General features: G+C 50.2%; 1 protein-coding gene and 1 pseudogene across 2 annotated transcripts; one reads left to right on the forward strand and one right to left on the reverse strand.

Annotated features, from left to right (window-relative positions):
- The first annotated feature begins 4,848 nt into the window (after positions 1 to 4,848).
- Positions 4,849 to 7,891, forward strand: LOC109742618 (uncharacterized; annotated as a pseudogene).
- A 191-nt stretch (positions 7,892 to 8,082) lies between these two features.
- On the reverse strand, positions 8,083 to 11,480 carry LOC109742619 (uncharacterized). Of its 2 annotated transcripts, XR_006662115.2 has the most exons (4): positions 10,867 to 11,471; positions 10,105 to 10,207; positions 9,276 to 9,336; positions 8,270 to 8,483 (listed from the first exon to the last, which is right to left on the reverse strand). XR_006662115.2 is itself a non-coding variant. In XM_020301719.4 (3 exons), the coding sequence occupies exons 1-2, from the start codon at positions 11,383 to 11,385 to the stop codon at positions 9,316 to 9,318; spliced, it is 540 nt and encodes a 179-aa protein (XP_020157308.1). In that variant the 5' UTR covers positions 11,386 to 11,480; the 3' UTR covers positions 8,083 to 8,483; positions 9,276 to 9,315. The 2 variants fall into 2 exon arrangements, 1 of the variants encoding a protein (XP_020157308.1); XM_020301719.4 differs by lacking the exon at positions 10,105 to 10,207 and having other exon boundaries at positions 8,083 to 8,483; positions 10,867 to 11,480.
- Between the last annotated feature and the right edge of the window lie 210 nt (positions 11,481 to 11,690).

Genomic DNA, 11,690 nt, shown 5'->3' on the forward strand with positions numbered 1-11,690 from the left:
ATGGTTGCCTTCGGGGGAGAGCAGCCGAGCTCGCCGAGGAGTTGCCGGAGCCAGACACAGTCGGCGACAGCATTTGCGACGGTGCGATACTCGGCTTCCGCGCTGGACCGAGAAACGATGGCTTGCCGCTTGGAGGACCAGCTAACAAGTGTGTCACCGAGGTAGACGCAGTACCCAGAGGTGGAACGGCGAGTGTCCGGGCAACCGGCCCAGTCCGCGTCAGAGTAGGCGATGATCTCCGCCGACTTGGACACCGGAAGAAGAAGACCATGTGTGGAGGTGCCGCGAACATAGCGCAAGATGCGCTTGATGATGGCGAGATGACTATCCCGGGGATCATGCATGTGTAAACACGCTTGCTGGACCGCGTATGCCAGATCAGGGCGTGTCATAGTGAGATATTGCAACCCACCCGCAAGGCTGCGATACTCCGAGGGATCGTCCACTGGACGGCCAGCGTCGGCGGCCACCTTGGGCGATGTGTCGACCGGAGTAGACGCCGGATGGCACTGGGACATGCCAGCGCGTTGGAGAAGCTCCTCGGCGTACTGGGTCTGGTTGAGGAAGAACCCACGCGAGGTACGCTCCACGCGTATGCCGAGGAAGTAGTGGAGTGCGCCCATGTCCGTCATGGCGAACTCGCGCTGGAGCTGATCGACGATGGTGCGAAGCAAGCCCGTAGAGGAGGCGGCAAGCACGATGTCGTCGACGTACTATAGAAGATAGGCGGCGTCGCCGCCCCGTCGGAGGATGAACAACGATGCGTCCGAGCGTGAGGCGGTGAACCCGATGGTGGCCGCGAAGGTGGCGAAGCGATGAAACCAAGCCCTCGGGGCCTGCTTGAGGCCGTACAGGGACTTGGAGAGGCGGCACACATGATCACGGCGACTGTCGTCGACGAAGCCGGCGGGTTGATGACAGTAGACCTGCTCGTCAAGGACGCCGTGAAGAAAAGCATTCTTCACGTCGAGCTGGTGCACGGGCCAGCCACGTGAGCATGCCAAGGAGAGCACGGTACGAATCGTCGCCGGTTTGACCACCGGAGAGAAGGTCTCCCCGAAATCGACGCCCGGGCGTTGAGCGAATCCACGGACGACCCAACGAGCTTTGTATCGGGCGAGAGAGCCGTCGGCGTTTGTTTTGTGCCTGAAAACCCACTTGCCGGAGACAATATTAGTGCGCGGGGGGCGTGGGACGAGAGTCCACGTGGAGTTGGCCATGAGGGCGTCGTATTCAGACTGCATCGCGGAGCGCCAGTTTGGATCGTTGAGAGCGGCGCGAACGGACGTAGGGAGCGGAGAGATGACGGTGGCAGTTAAGTTTGCATATCGGGGGTTTGGTTGAAAAATCCCGTGCCGTGCACGCGTGACCATCGGGTGTGGAACGCGATTGGGAGGCGGCATGGGATCAGGAGAAGGAGGTGGGCTGGTGGGCGAATTTTGTGGCCCGTGCGGGGACGTGGGAGGGGGAGTAAATTGTGTTTGGTTGGGCTGCATGGTGGTTCCAGGTGGCGATCCAGGAGGGGGCGAGTGGGGCGGTTCCCATGCAGTTGTTACGTGATCGATGGGAGGTGGATCAGACTCCACGTAATCTACGGGAGAGGAGTTGGGTGGCCTGGGCGAATCTGGGGGAGATGGAGAGAACGTCTTGAAGGGAAAAACGGACTCTACGAACGTGACGTGCCTGGAGAATAGGATGCGACGGCTGATCGGATCATAACAACGGTATCCTTTTCGCTCGTCTGGGTAGCCAAGAAAAACGCAGGCAGCTGAGCGTGGGGAGAGTTTGTTGGGTGTAGTGGCTAGTAGGTTAGGATAACAGAGGCACCCAAAAACGCGGAGGTGACGGAAATTTGGAGGTGCCCCGAAAAGAAGCTCATACGGAGTGGTGAGAAGGTTCGGTTTGCACGGTCGCCGGTTAATGAGATAGGTAGACGTGTTGAGAGCTTCGGCCCACCAACGGGGAGGCATGGAGGCGTGGAGAAGTAGAGTGCGAACGCCGTCGTTGAGGGTGCGGAGGATCCGTTCGGCCTTCCCGTTTTGTTGGGAAGTGTAAGGACATGTGAGGCGAAAGAGAGTGCCGTGGAAGGCAAGGAGTGATCGATTTGCGAGGTTGTCGAATTCGCGTCCATTGTCGGTCTGAAGGGCGAGAATAGAGCGAGAGAATTGGGTTTTGACATACGCGTAGAAGCGAACGAGTAGGCCATGAACTTCGGATTTATGACGTATGGGAAAAGTCCAAACGTAATGGGTAAAATCATCAAGAATGACTAAATAATATTGATATCCAGATACACTTAAGAGTGGACTTGTCCATAAATCACAATGACAAAGTTCAAAGGGAAAAGATGTATGAGAGGAAGAAGAACTAAAAGGAAGTCTAGTGTGTTTGCCGAGACGACAAGCATGGCAATGGGTCGTCGCAGTTTTATTGCAGCTAAAATCGAAATAACTAGAAGCTTTGGCAAGGACGGCAGCTCCGGGGTGGCCGAGACGCTGGTGCCACAAGTCGGCGGTGACGGCGGTGGTGAGGCAGTGACGAGGCGGACTGAAGGTGTAGAGATCGCCGGGGGAGTCACATCGGAGAAGCACCGTCTTGGTGGCCAAATCCTTGATAGAAAAACCATATGGGTCAAATTCAATTGAAACTAAATTGTCACGAGTGAAAGCACGAACAGAAATTAAATTTTTGATAAGAGAGGGAGAGATGAGGATTTCAAGAAGGGAGAGAGGTCGAGAGGGGGTGGGAAAGGAAGTGGAACCGACGCCGGTAATGGGCAAGAGGGAGCCATTGCCGACGATGATGGAGGATTGAGATGAGGGGTTGGGTGGGGAGAAGGAAATACCAGAACCGGAGCTCATGTGGGACGAGGCGCCGCTGTCGAGAACCCACTCGCCGCCCGGTGCAGAAGGCGGATGCAGAGCCATCTGGTTGAGCGCTGCGATCAGAGCCGCCTGGTCCCACTGCGGCGAGGATGTCGCCATGGTCGTGGCTTGGTGCGCTTGGGCCGTGGCCGGGGCTGGTGGGCGCGCACCAAGGATTCCTTGGAAGGTGCCGGCGACAGTTGTGGGGGTGCGCGAACCTTGCGGGAGACCAGCGGGATTGGCCCCGCCGGAAGAGGAGCCGCCGGACCCTGACGAGGGGTTGGGCTTGCGCTTCTTGGGGCGGCCGCGAGACCCGGAAGAGCCGCCCGAGCTGCCGGCGGCGTGAAGGTTGGGGCCGAGCAGGGCGTTGTTGAAGGCGGTCGGAGCAGGTGCAGGCGACGGAGGGCGCGCCGCGTAGTAGGCGCTGGACTGGGCGAGAAGAGCCGTGCGGGCCTGGACGCGCGCCTGCCGGGCAAGGCGCTGCTCCTCCAGCTGAAGGAAGGAGCAGAGCTTGATGAAGGTGGGCCGTCGACCCCTGGTCATGTGGGGGACGGCGTGCTGAAGGCGCTCGTCGAGGCCGCGAAGGACGTTGTGGACGAGTTCGCGGTCCTTGATGCGGTGACCGAGGTCCCGAAGGGTGTCGGCCATCTGCTTGAGCCGGGATGTGTAGTCGACGACGGAGAGATCACCCTGGATGAAGCTGTGAAATTCGTCAAGGAGATAGGTGATGCGGGCGTCGCGGTTGCTGCGGAAGAGGGAGCGAAGCGAGCGCCAGAGAGAGTAGGCCGAGTTCTTGCGCTCCTCGACGATCTCCAATGTCGAGGGCGTCACGGTGGCGTTGTACCACGAGAGAACGGCGAAATCATTGAGGACCCAGTCCGAGGTAGCCTGCGCCGGCGAGCCGTCCACGTGATCCGTAAGGCCGAACTTGGCGAGGGCGGCCAGAAATTGGCGGCGCCAGAGACCGTAGTTCTCTTTCTCATAATCAAGAGTGACGAGAACATGGTCACGGATGCGTAGAGACTGAATCTGGGTGGTAGGAAGAGTTTGGGTGGCGACCGGCAGGTCGAATGGCTCGTCGGAGGAAGACCCGCCGGTGGAGGAGACTGAGGAGGAGGTGCTCATGGCGTCGGTTTGGGAGGGAGAGGGGCAGCGGATTAGGTGGATCTCAGATTAGGCTGATACCATATTGGAGCCAGAGCGAGTAAGGAAAGAGAGAGGGCGTGCAACCTTCCTTGTATTGATCATGTGGGGTTACACAGTTTATATACACGGCTCAATTGACACACTCAACGCTAGGCTAAAATCTAGGCACGTACAGAATACATAAACACACGTTCGCTTAACACTATTGGTAGACATATGTGGCTCCATCAGCCTCCAGTATTGTATGAACTCTGTGATCAATAAAGTGGAGCGAGTTTATAGCCTTAAAAAAGATGAACCCCATTACAGGGCCCATTTTACATGGTGAGCAAAGAATAAGAATTACCCTACGTGCGGCCCATTATATTATACTGTATGAAGTAGCAGTAATCAGCCGAAACCACTAATTAAGAAGAACTCTTTATAAAGATGATTTCCACCTCCCATGTCAGGACAAGTGGCGCATTGCATCTGCGTCACTTGTCACAACCCGGGAGTTCTTTTTTTTTATCCGTTTATTCAAAACGTTTTATCTCTTAAATCATCATTTGTCTAAATCTTGAATCGTTTTCACTGTTGAATTCTTCACGTCGAGATCTTGAAAACTAAATCACACGTCAATAGGTTTAGGCAAAAAAAAATCACAAAACATCTAAAAAGCTGAAAGACGCGTGCGAAAAACTAAAAACCAAGTGACGCTCTTCCAGCCCACCCCCAAGTGGGAGGCTCCTGAAGTAGTAACTCAAAGCTGTTCTCCCAAAAAAACAAAAAGAAAAAAAAAACTCATAGCTGACTACTCCGAAGGGCCCAGCAACTAATCCGGAGGCCCGGAGTTTGGTCAGCACCAGCGACGAATTCCACAAGGAGAACGCGAAAGATAGATCCGCCGTGAAGGCCCAACGGCGGCTTACCGAAACCCGGGGCCGCCGCCGGCGCTCGCACCCGAAGCCCCCACCCGGCGCACCACTCCGCACGGGCAGTCCAGGCAGAGATGGTGGCGATATCGATGTACCGCGGCAACCTCCACCGGGGCGGGGACGACGCCGCGCGCCGCTGGCCGGTGCCCCCGCCCACGCTCTCCGCGTCCCAGTTCCGCCGCCTCCTCCACCGCCGGTCCCTCGCCGTCTCCCGCCTCGCCGGGGCCCCCCGGCCCAACTCCCCCAACCCCCGCCCGGGCGACGGCGCCGCGGGGCCCGTGGCCGTGGGGGAGGCGCAGGAGGTGGACGGGGGTCAGCAGCAGCAGCAGCATCAGGCCGAGCGGCAGGAGGAGGAGGGCCATGCTGTGCAGATGCAGCAGCAGCATCATCAGGTGGAGGAAGAGGGACAGGGTGTGCAGCAGCCACAGGGGGAGGGCGAGGGGCAAGACGAGCAGCAGCAGCAAGGAGACGAGGGGGGAGAAGAGGAGGAGCAGGAGGAGGGGGCGGTGGAGGATGTGGAAATGGACGATGCGGGAGAGGTGGTCGCCGGAGATGCTGATGCCGGCGGCAATGGTGACCCTGAAGAAGGTCAAGGCGAAAGCGAAGGCTTCGACCCCAACTCGGAGGTGAGGCTCGTGAAAACTCATGGCTCCTCATAGCTGCCTGTTGATCTATGTGGGATTTTAGTTGCCATCCTGCTAACAATGACTACTTGTGAAGCCCCGACAGTAGATTTTTTGGAATTGCTACTCGTCATGGTATTATGTGGTTCTATCTTAGAATCTACTCCCTCCGTTCCGATTTACTTGTCGTGGTTTTAGTTCAAATTTAGAACTAAAACCACGACGAGTAAATCAGAACGGAGGGAGTAGAATTTTAGCACATTGTTGGAAGTAGGATGAGATTCCTAGGTTGTCTCTTCCGTTTCTGGGTTGGAATAAGCCAATAAGTAATGATGCTTTTGAGTTTTACACCTACTCAACAATTAAGCTTCATAGCTGCACTGGACAACAGTCAGCTCTTTCCTGAGAATACCATATATTACTGGTTGCTGCTGAACAACAGTTTAATTCCTGAGTTTTTCACGGAGATTTTGCCAAGTGCTTTGTGATTCCTGAGTAGAATTGATTAACCACACCACACATACTGTTCTTGTTTGCAAGCTAACTACCTATGCTTGGAAGCTTGCGAGCACCAAATATGTGCTTGCTCTCTTTTTCATCTAGACCTCTGAGTCCTATTTCTGTTTAGGTGGGTTAACCTGATGGAGTTGAAGAAAGGAAGAGGGAGTTGACTGACAAGCTGGATACCTTAAGTAAGAAAAAGCATGATCTTGTGCAGATGCTGAAGCAGGTAATAATTTTCTCATTGTTTTGACTGCCGCTTGTGGTTCAGAACAAGTTGCTATGTTCTTCATCCCCTGTTACGTTCCTGTCTGCTTAAGTAACTGAACCTTGAATACCATGTGATATTCGGTGGTTGACAACTTCAGGTGATAACGTGTGTGGATTTGACTGTTTTCATCATTAATCGAGTAACCACTTGAAATACGCTGGTTCGAATGAGTTTTTCTTTTTCAAATATATGAATCAAAAAATTGTAAACTTGCTATCCCATCTGAATGTGAAACTGATTGAACAAATAATAAATTCATAGTTTAAATATGCACCGGTTTCTAATGAAGTACTTCAACATCAATTTTGAATTGTACAAAGTTCGTCACCATGGACATGAAGAGTTATGCAAAGTAATTGGAGTTGCTTATATATGCTAACTGACGTAAGAACCGGGTGGAATTTGTATCAGACTTCCAAATTCCGTAAGTTATAGTATTTTCTGCTTGTTACTCTCTTTATCAAACATGTCTCTTCATCAAATATTTTGTAAAAATATTAATCACGTTGCCACATATGCAATGTATACAGTTACACAGTAAGTACAAACGTAGTGGTGGCCGCATGCTCTATTTTTCTCGAACAATTATCTGCGGTGATCACTATTAGTCAGTGTACTAAGCAAGATTAATTTTGACTGTTTGAACAGATTTTAAATGCCGAAGAAGAAATCAGAACACGTAGCATGCAGGCTTCACTGCGTGCTGCCATGCCTCAGCCGCCAGAAAACACAGCTGATGGAAGTGTTCCTAGACAGGTGCCCAGAATGACCGTTGATGTCAATTTCAGCGAGTTTGCTGGGGAGTCAGATGCTGGTTCCAACCAGGGCACTCCTGGACGCCCCTTGCATCATGTTCACAGTATTTCTCCTTCAACAGCCTCCTTTGCCAGGTCTCCATTTGGTTCTCGCAACCACAACCCTGTAAGTTTTTGCAATGGCCATGTTTCGAGCTCAAATATTATAATTTGCTGTTGGATGCTCTAATGAATCAACGTAAGGTACTAGCGAAAATGAGTCTACATTAGTAAATTCATTTTAGTAGTAAATCCTGATTTTCTTAAAGTTCTCAGGCTTGAGAATGCCGTTACATGTTTTGGATTTTCTTTTTGTATTTCTCATTTTGGTGGAATGAAGTGTTTCTAGTAGAATATAATGATCGCTGCGATTGAACTGTGTGCTATTGTCCGTTTTGAGCTAAAACACTTTGTTATCTTACAGGGCAACACTCCAAGAAGTCCAGCTGCACCTTTCTCTACAGCAAGCCCATCTCGCTTTGCAGGTACTGGGCATCAAGGACACCACCCCTCGGCATCATTACCAGCAAGCAACTTTGTAGCATCGTCGCCTTCCCCTGCTGCATCCGGTGGCTCTTCCTCTGTATTCAGGGACTATCGCCCGCCCAGTTCAACATAGTTCCACAAAACCCGAACGGAGGCTACAATGTACATGAGTCGCCGTGAATTGTTGAATGCTCTTTGTACTCCTCTTTGCATTGTTACTTTATCGACAATATTATCAGATTGCGAAGAGCAACTCGGGGACAATAAGGTCTTGAAGCATCATTTTGTATCTCGGTGCTAGTGCTGCTGGGAGTAATGTTCTCCGTGACCTGAGATCTAATACCCATCACTTTAATTATTAAAACTAGAATGCTTGTTATCCTAATCCGACAATGTAAAAAGAGGGTTGAGCTATTCAGCATCACTGATGGCTTGTTCATGGCAGAAAGGTTGAGCTGAAACTGAAAGCCTGAATGTGTATACCACGTACTCCCTCCGTTCCAAAATAGATGACTCAACTTTGTACTTGTTGAGAAACTCAGGACTTGGTATTTTATACAAACAGGTTCGCTCATTGTGCAGCAGAGTGGTTGCTGCTATTGACACGCAAGGAGGAAACTTCTGTGGAGACTTGTTAGAGTTCCAACAAAATGATGATACATGCCACTACAGAAGTGCTATTGTATTGAAGCGTGGAGCACAGCATCAACAGTTTGAACTAAAATAACCAATACAAATCTTTCTTAAAGATCGTGCGTCTCTCGAACAAATGTAGAGCTCAGACAGCAGCGTCGAGTACCCGCAGAGACATACAATGTGTGTAACAATCAACAAATGGGAGTGTAGTGCTTCAATTTCTTTAGGACGCGGAAGGCTGTAAGCTACAGACAGCAGGCAGCATGCATTAGTCCAAGTAGCCAGAAATTAACTGAATCATTAAAAGGTACACATAACAAGAACAACAATGTAAAAAATCTTATGTAACTGTAATGAAAGTGTAAAGCATTAACATAAGGGTGTAAAAAGCCAACAACAAACAGCTCCCCTGGGCCATTGCCAGATTCTTAATTTGTTCCAGAGGTATTTTCCAAATTTGTCGGCACGACCTTGGGCTATTATCGGCTCGCTATCCTGTACTTGCCGTGTTTTCAATGCCTAACATCTAGGTGAAGGTCTAAATCTGTCACCAGCAACAAGACATGATTTGTATAAATTATGACTCATTTGGACCAGGTTTTGGATGATGATATCCAAACTCGTTATTTGTCCAGAAGAGGGAATGGCCAGTTTTATGCTTGTTATTTTGAGGTAACAGTATCAGAAGGCATGCTACCTAAACTGAACTTGCAAGGCTCTATATTAGGGGTATCAGATCAAGAATGCATAATGACGAGACTTCCAAGAGGAAACGGAGTCCAGCAAATCTGCAAGGTTCTCTGTAGTTTGAAACAGCAAAAACAAAACATATGCCTCTGAAATAATTTTTTTTGCTCAATTTAAAAATGTTTCTTCAGTCATAGCAATAGATCCATTGCCACATGCATACCCCCTAAACTACGTGTGCCTCGCAGAAGACGTCCACGGAAGTCAAAATGTATAAACAGGGATGATTGGAGCATCTACATTGTTGTACTAAAGGGCACGGAAATAGAGAGTAAAATTCTGCATTTTACCTCGTGTGATGCTGCCACAAAATTAGACCTTCTGCATCCTCTAAAATTGGGCAAAGAAGTCCTGCAAGGTTCGTACCAATATTTAGAAACAAGAAGTTAATGCAGTAGACAGCTACAACATTGAAACTCTGGTGCCATGATAAAGACATATTTCTGATTACTTCTGTGATGTACAAGTACAACCAACCGCATTATCTACAAGCCATGTGCAACATTTTTGAAATAAAATTAGTGCACACAACTGACACAAGTCAAATTCAGGAAATGATGTGACAGGAAGTGTAGCTATTTTCACGCCACTTGGATAATGATATGTCTGGGCAAAGAGAAGTGCATACACTGACCAACCCCGAATTTAATTTTGCCAGAGGGTAAGTAAAGAACAAAGTAATCATCTATATGATTACTATTATATGGCAGCAATTTCTTAATACCATCACAAAGATCGTCTAGTTGGAAACATTTCAATGCCATGTATCCCTGGGCCCTACAAGCTATCCTCATATTCGACTGTTTTTCCCCCCAATTTATATACATCTTTTAGATGGTACAAAGCTAATTCTCTATTAGTAGTAATATTAACCAGTAAACAGTAACACCATTGAGGATACACAGTTCAAGAATGGCACAACGCCCCAAACCAAACACTGACATGAATGCCAATCTGCTTATTGCACTTCATTGACATCTCTAGCAGCAATCAACCTTGCTTACTGGTTCTGTATTACTGTATGTTTTTTCCTTTTCAAGTAAAAGTGTAACACATCTCTCAATATAGGATATCCAGTTTATGACCACTCTAGAAAAGTTGCAAAGGATGCAAACTCACATGCTAGTCTGCAATTAAATATGCCCCATCTTTCGTTTTCCATGTAAAACTTGAACACATGAGGCAACTATCAGCTTGTTTCCCGAACAGGAATACACAGTGCCTGAGAAATGTACAGTTAGTCAAAGCCAACTACCACTGGAGTGAGCCTCTAGAAAGAACACAAGTCGCCCACAAAATTACGAGTACTACGATGAACTGATAGGTCAATTTATGCAAGCACACATGCTAATCTGCAATTAATTATGCTATCAGTCAGCTTGTTCCCCAATCAGCATTACGCAGTACCCCAGAAATATACAGTTACTCAGAACCAACTACCAGTCTACCACACGAGAGTAAGCCTCTAGAAATGTACAGTTACTCAGAACCAACTACCACTCCAGAGAACTTGCACAGGATGAGGATGCAACCACACATGCTAATCTGCAATTAATTATGTCCCATCTATCGTTTTCCATGTAAAATTCGAACACAGGAGGTGACTATCAGCTTGTTTTTCCTTCAGCAATACGCAGTACCTCAGAAATGTACATCTAGTCAAAGCCAACTACCACTGGAGTAAGCCTCTAGAAAGATCACAAGTCGCCCACAAAACTAAGAGTACTACTAAGATGAATCGACAGCTTAATCTATGATCTAGTAATAATCGTGACTAAATTTACCAATTAAGCTAGTATCCATCCAGTAAACCAAAATCAGCAATCCGTCGAACTCATCATCAAACAGCTCAAGAGGGCAGCGGGGCGGAGACCATCAGACCTGGAACCAAGCGGCGGCGGCGGCGAGCGCGGAGGAGAGGCGGCACCTCCTCCTCCGCTTGCCGGCCTCGCAGGCATGGACGGACTGGAAGTCGGCGGCGGGGAGCTTGCGGGTGATCCAGCCGATGTCGAGGTAGACGAAGCGCGGGGGCGGGGGCAGGTCGACCTTGACGCGGACGACGCTGAACCAGACGAGGAAGCGGCGGACCTGCACGCCCTCCAGCTCGGTGAGGGAGCCGTAGCGGAGCACGCCCGTGACGCGGGGCTCGAAGTAGGTGAGGTACTCGAAGTGGACGTAGCAGGGCCCCGCGAGGTCCACGGCGAGGCTGCCGTTGCCGGCGAGCGAGAAGGCGGTGACGTTGGCCGGGAAGACGCCCGCGGGGAGGCCGAAGAGCGGGAGGAGCTCGTAGATGGTCTTGTTCTTCGCCGCGGGAGGCGGTGGGGTCGGGGAATCGGCCGGCGCCGCCGCCGCCGCGCCGGCGAGGAGGAGGAGGAGGGGGAGGAGGGAGATGGGCGGCATCGGGGGAGGGAGGGAGAGGGAGACTCAGAAATACTTGCGTTTATTTTTCGTCTCTCTCTCTCGAAGAGTCCGGATGGGTTTGGGTTTTATGGCTTTGGTCAACTTGGGTTTGCTTTTCGAATTGTAGTTCTCCAAGCCAAGCTGTGAAATGGCTTCAAGCAACGAAACTGGAGGTTCTGATTACCGCTGGGTGCCTCAAACCTGTGTAAAGATGCTTTGGACCCTAAAAAATGGAGGAAAGCCATTTTTTCTGTCTTTTTTGCCGGCATTAAACACCTCCTCTTTATTTTAAAGGTAACAGTGTT

This window comes from Aegilops tauschii, chromosome 4, assembly GCF_002575655.3.
Source record: "Aegilops tauschii subsp. strangulata cultivar AL8/78 chromosome 4, Aet v6.0, whole genome shotgun sequence".
Lineage (NCBI taxonomy): Eukaryota > Viridiplantae > Streptophyta > Magnoliopsida > Poales > Poaceae > Aegilops > Aegilops tauschii.

What these genes read in the sequence shown, in the direction of transcription:
- LOC109742619 (XM_020301719.4), bottom strand. Translation starts at nt 11,385, where the DNA reads ATGCCGCCCATCTCCCTCCTCCCCCTCCTCCTCCTCCTCGCCGGCGCG. An exon ending in CCGCCGCCGCTTGGTTCCAG is followed by an intron (nt 9,337 to 10,866) that starts GTCTGATGGTCT and finishes CGAACCTTGCAG; the next exon opens with GACTTCTTTGCCCAATTTTA.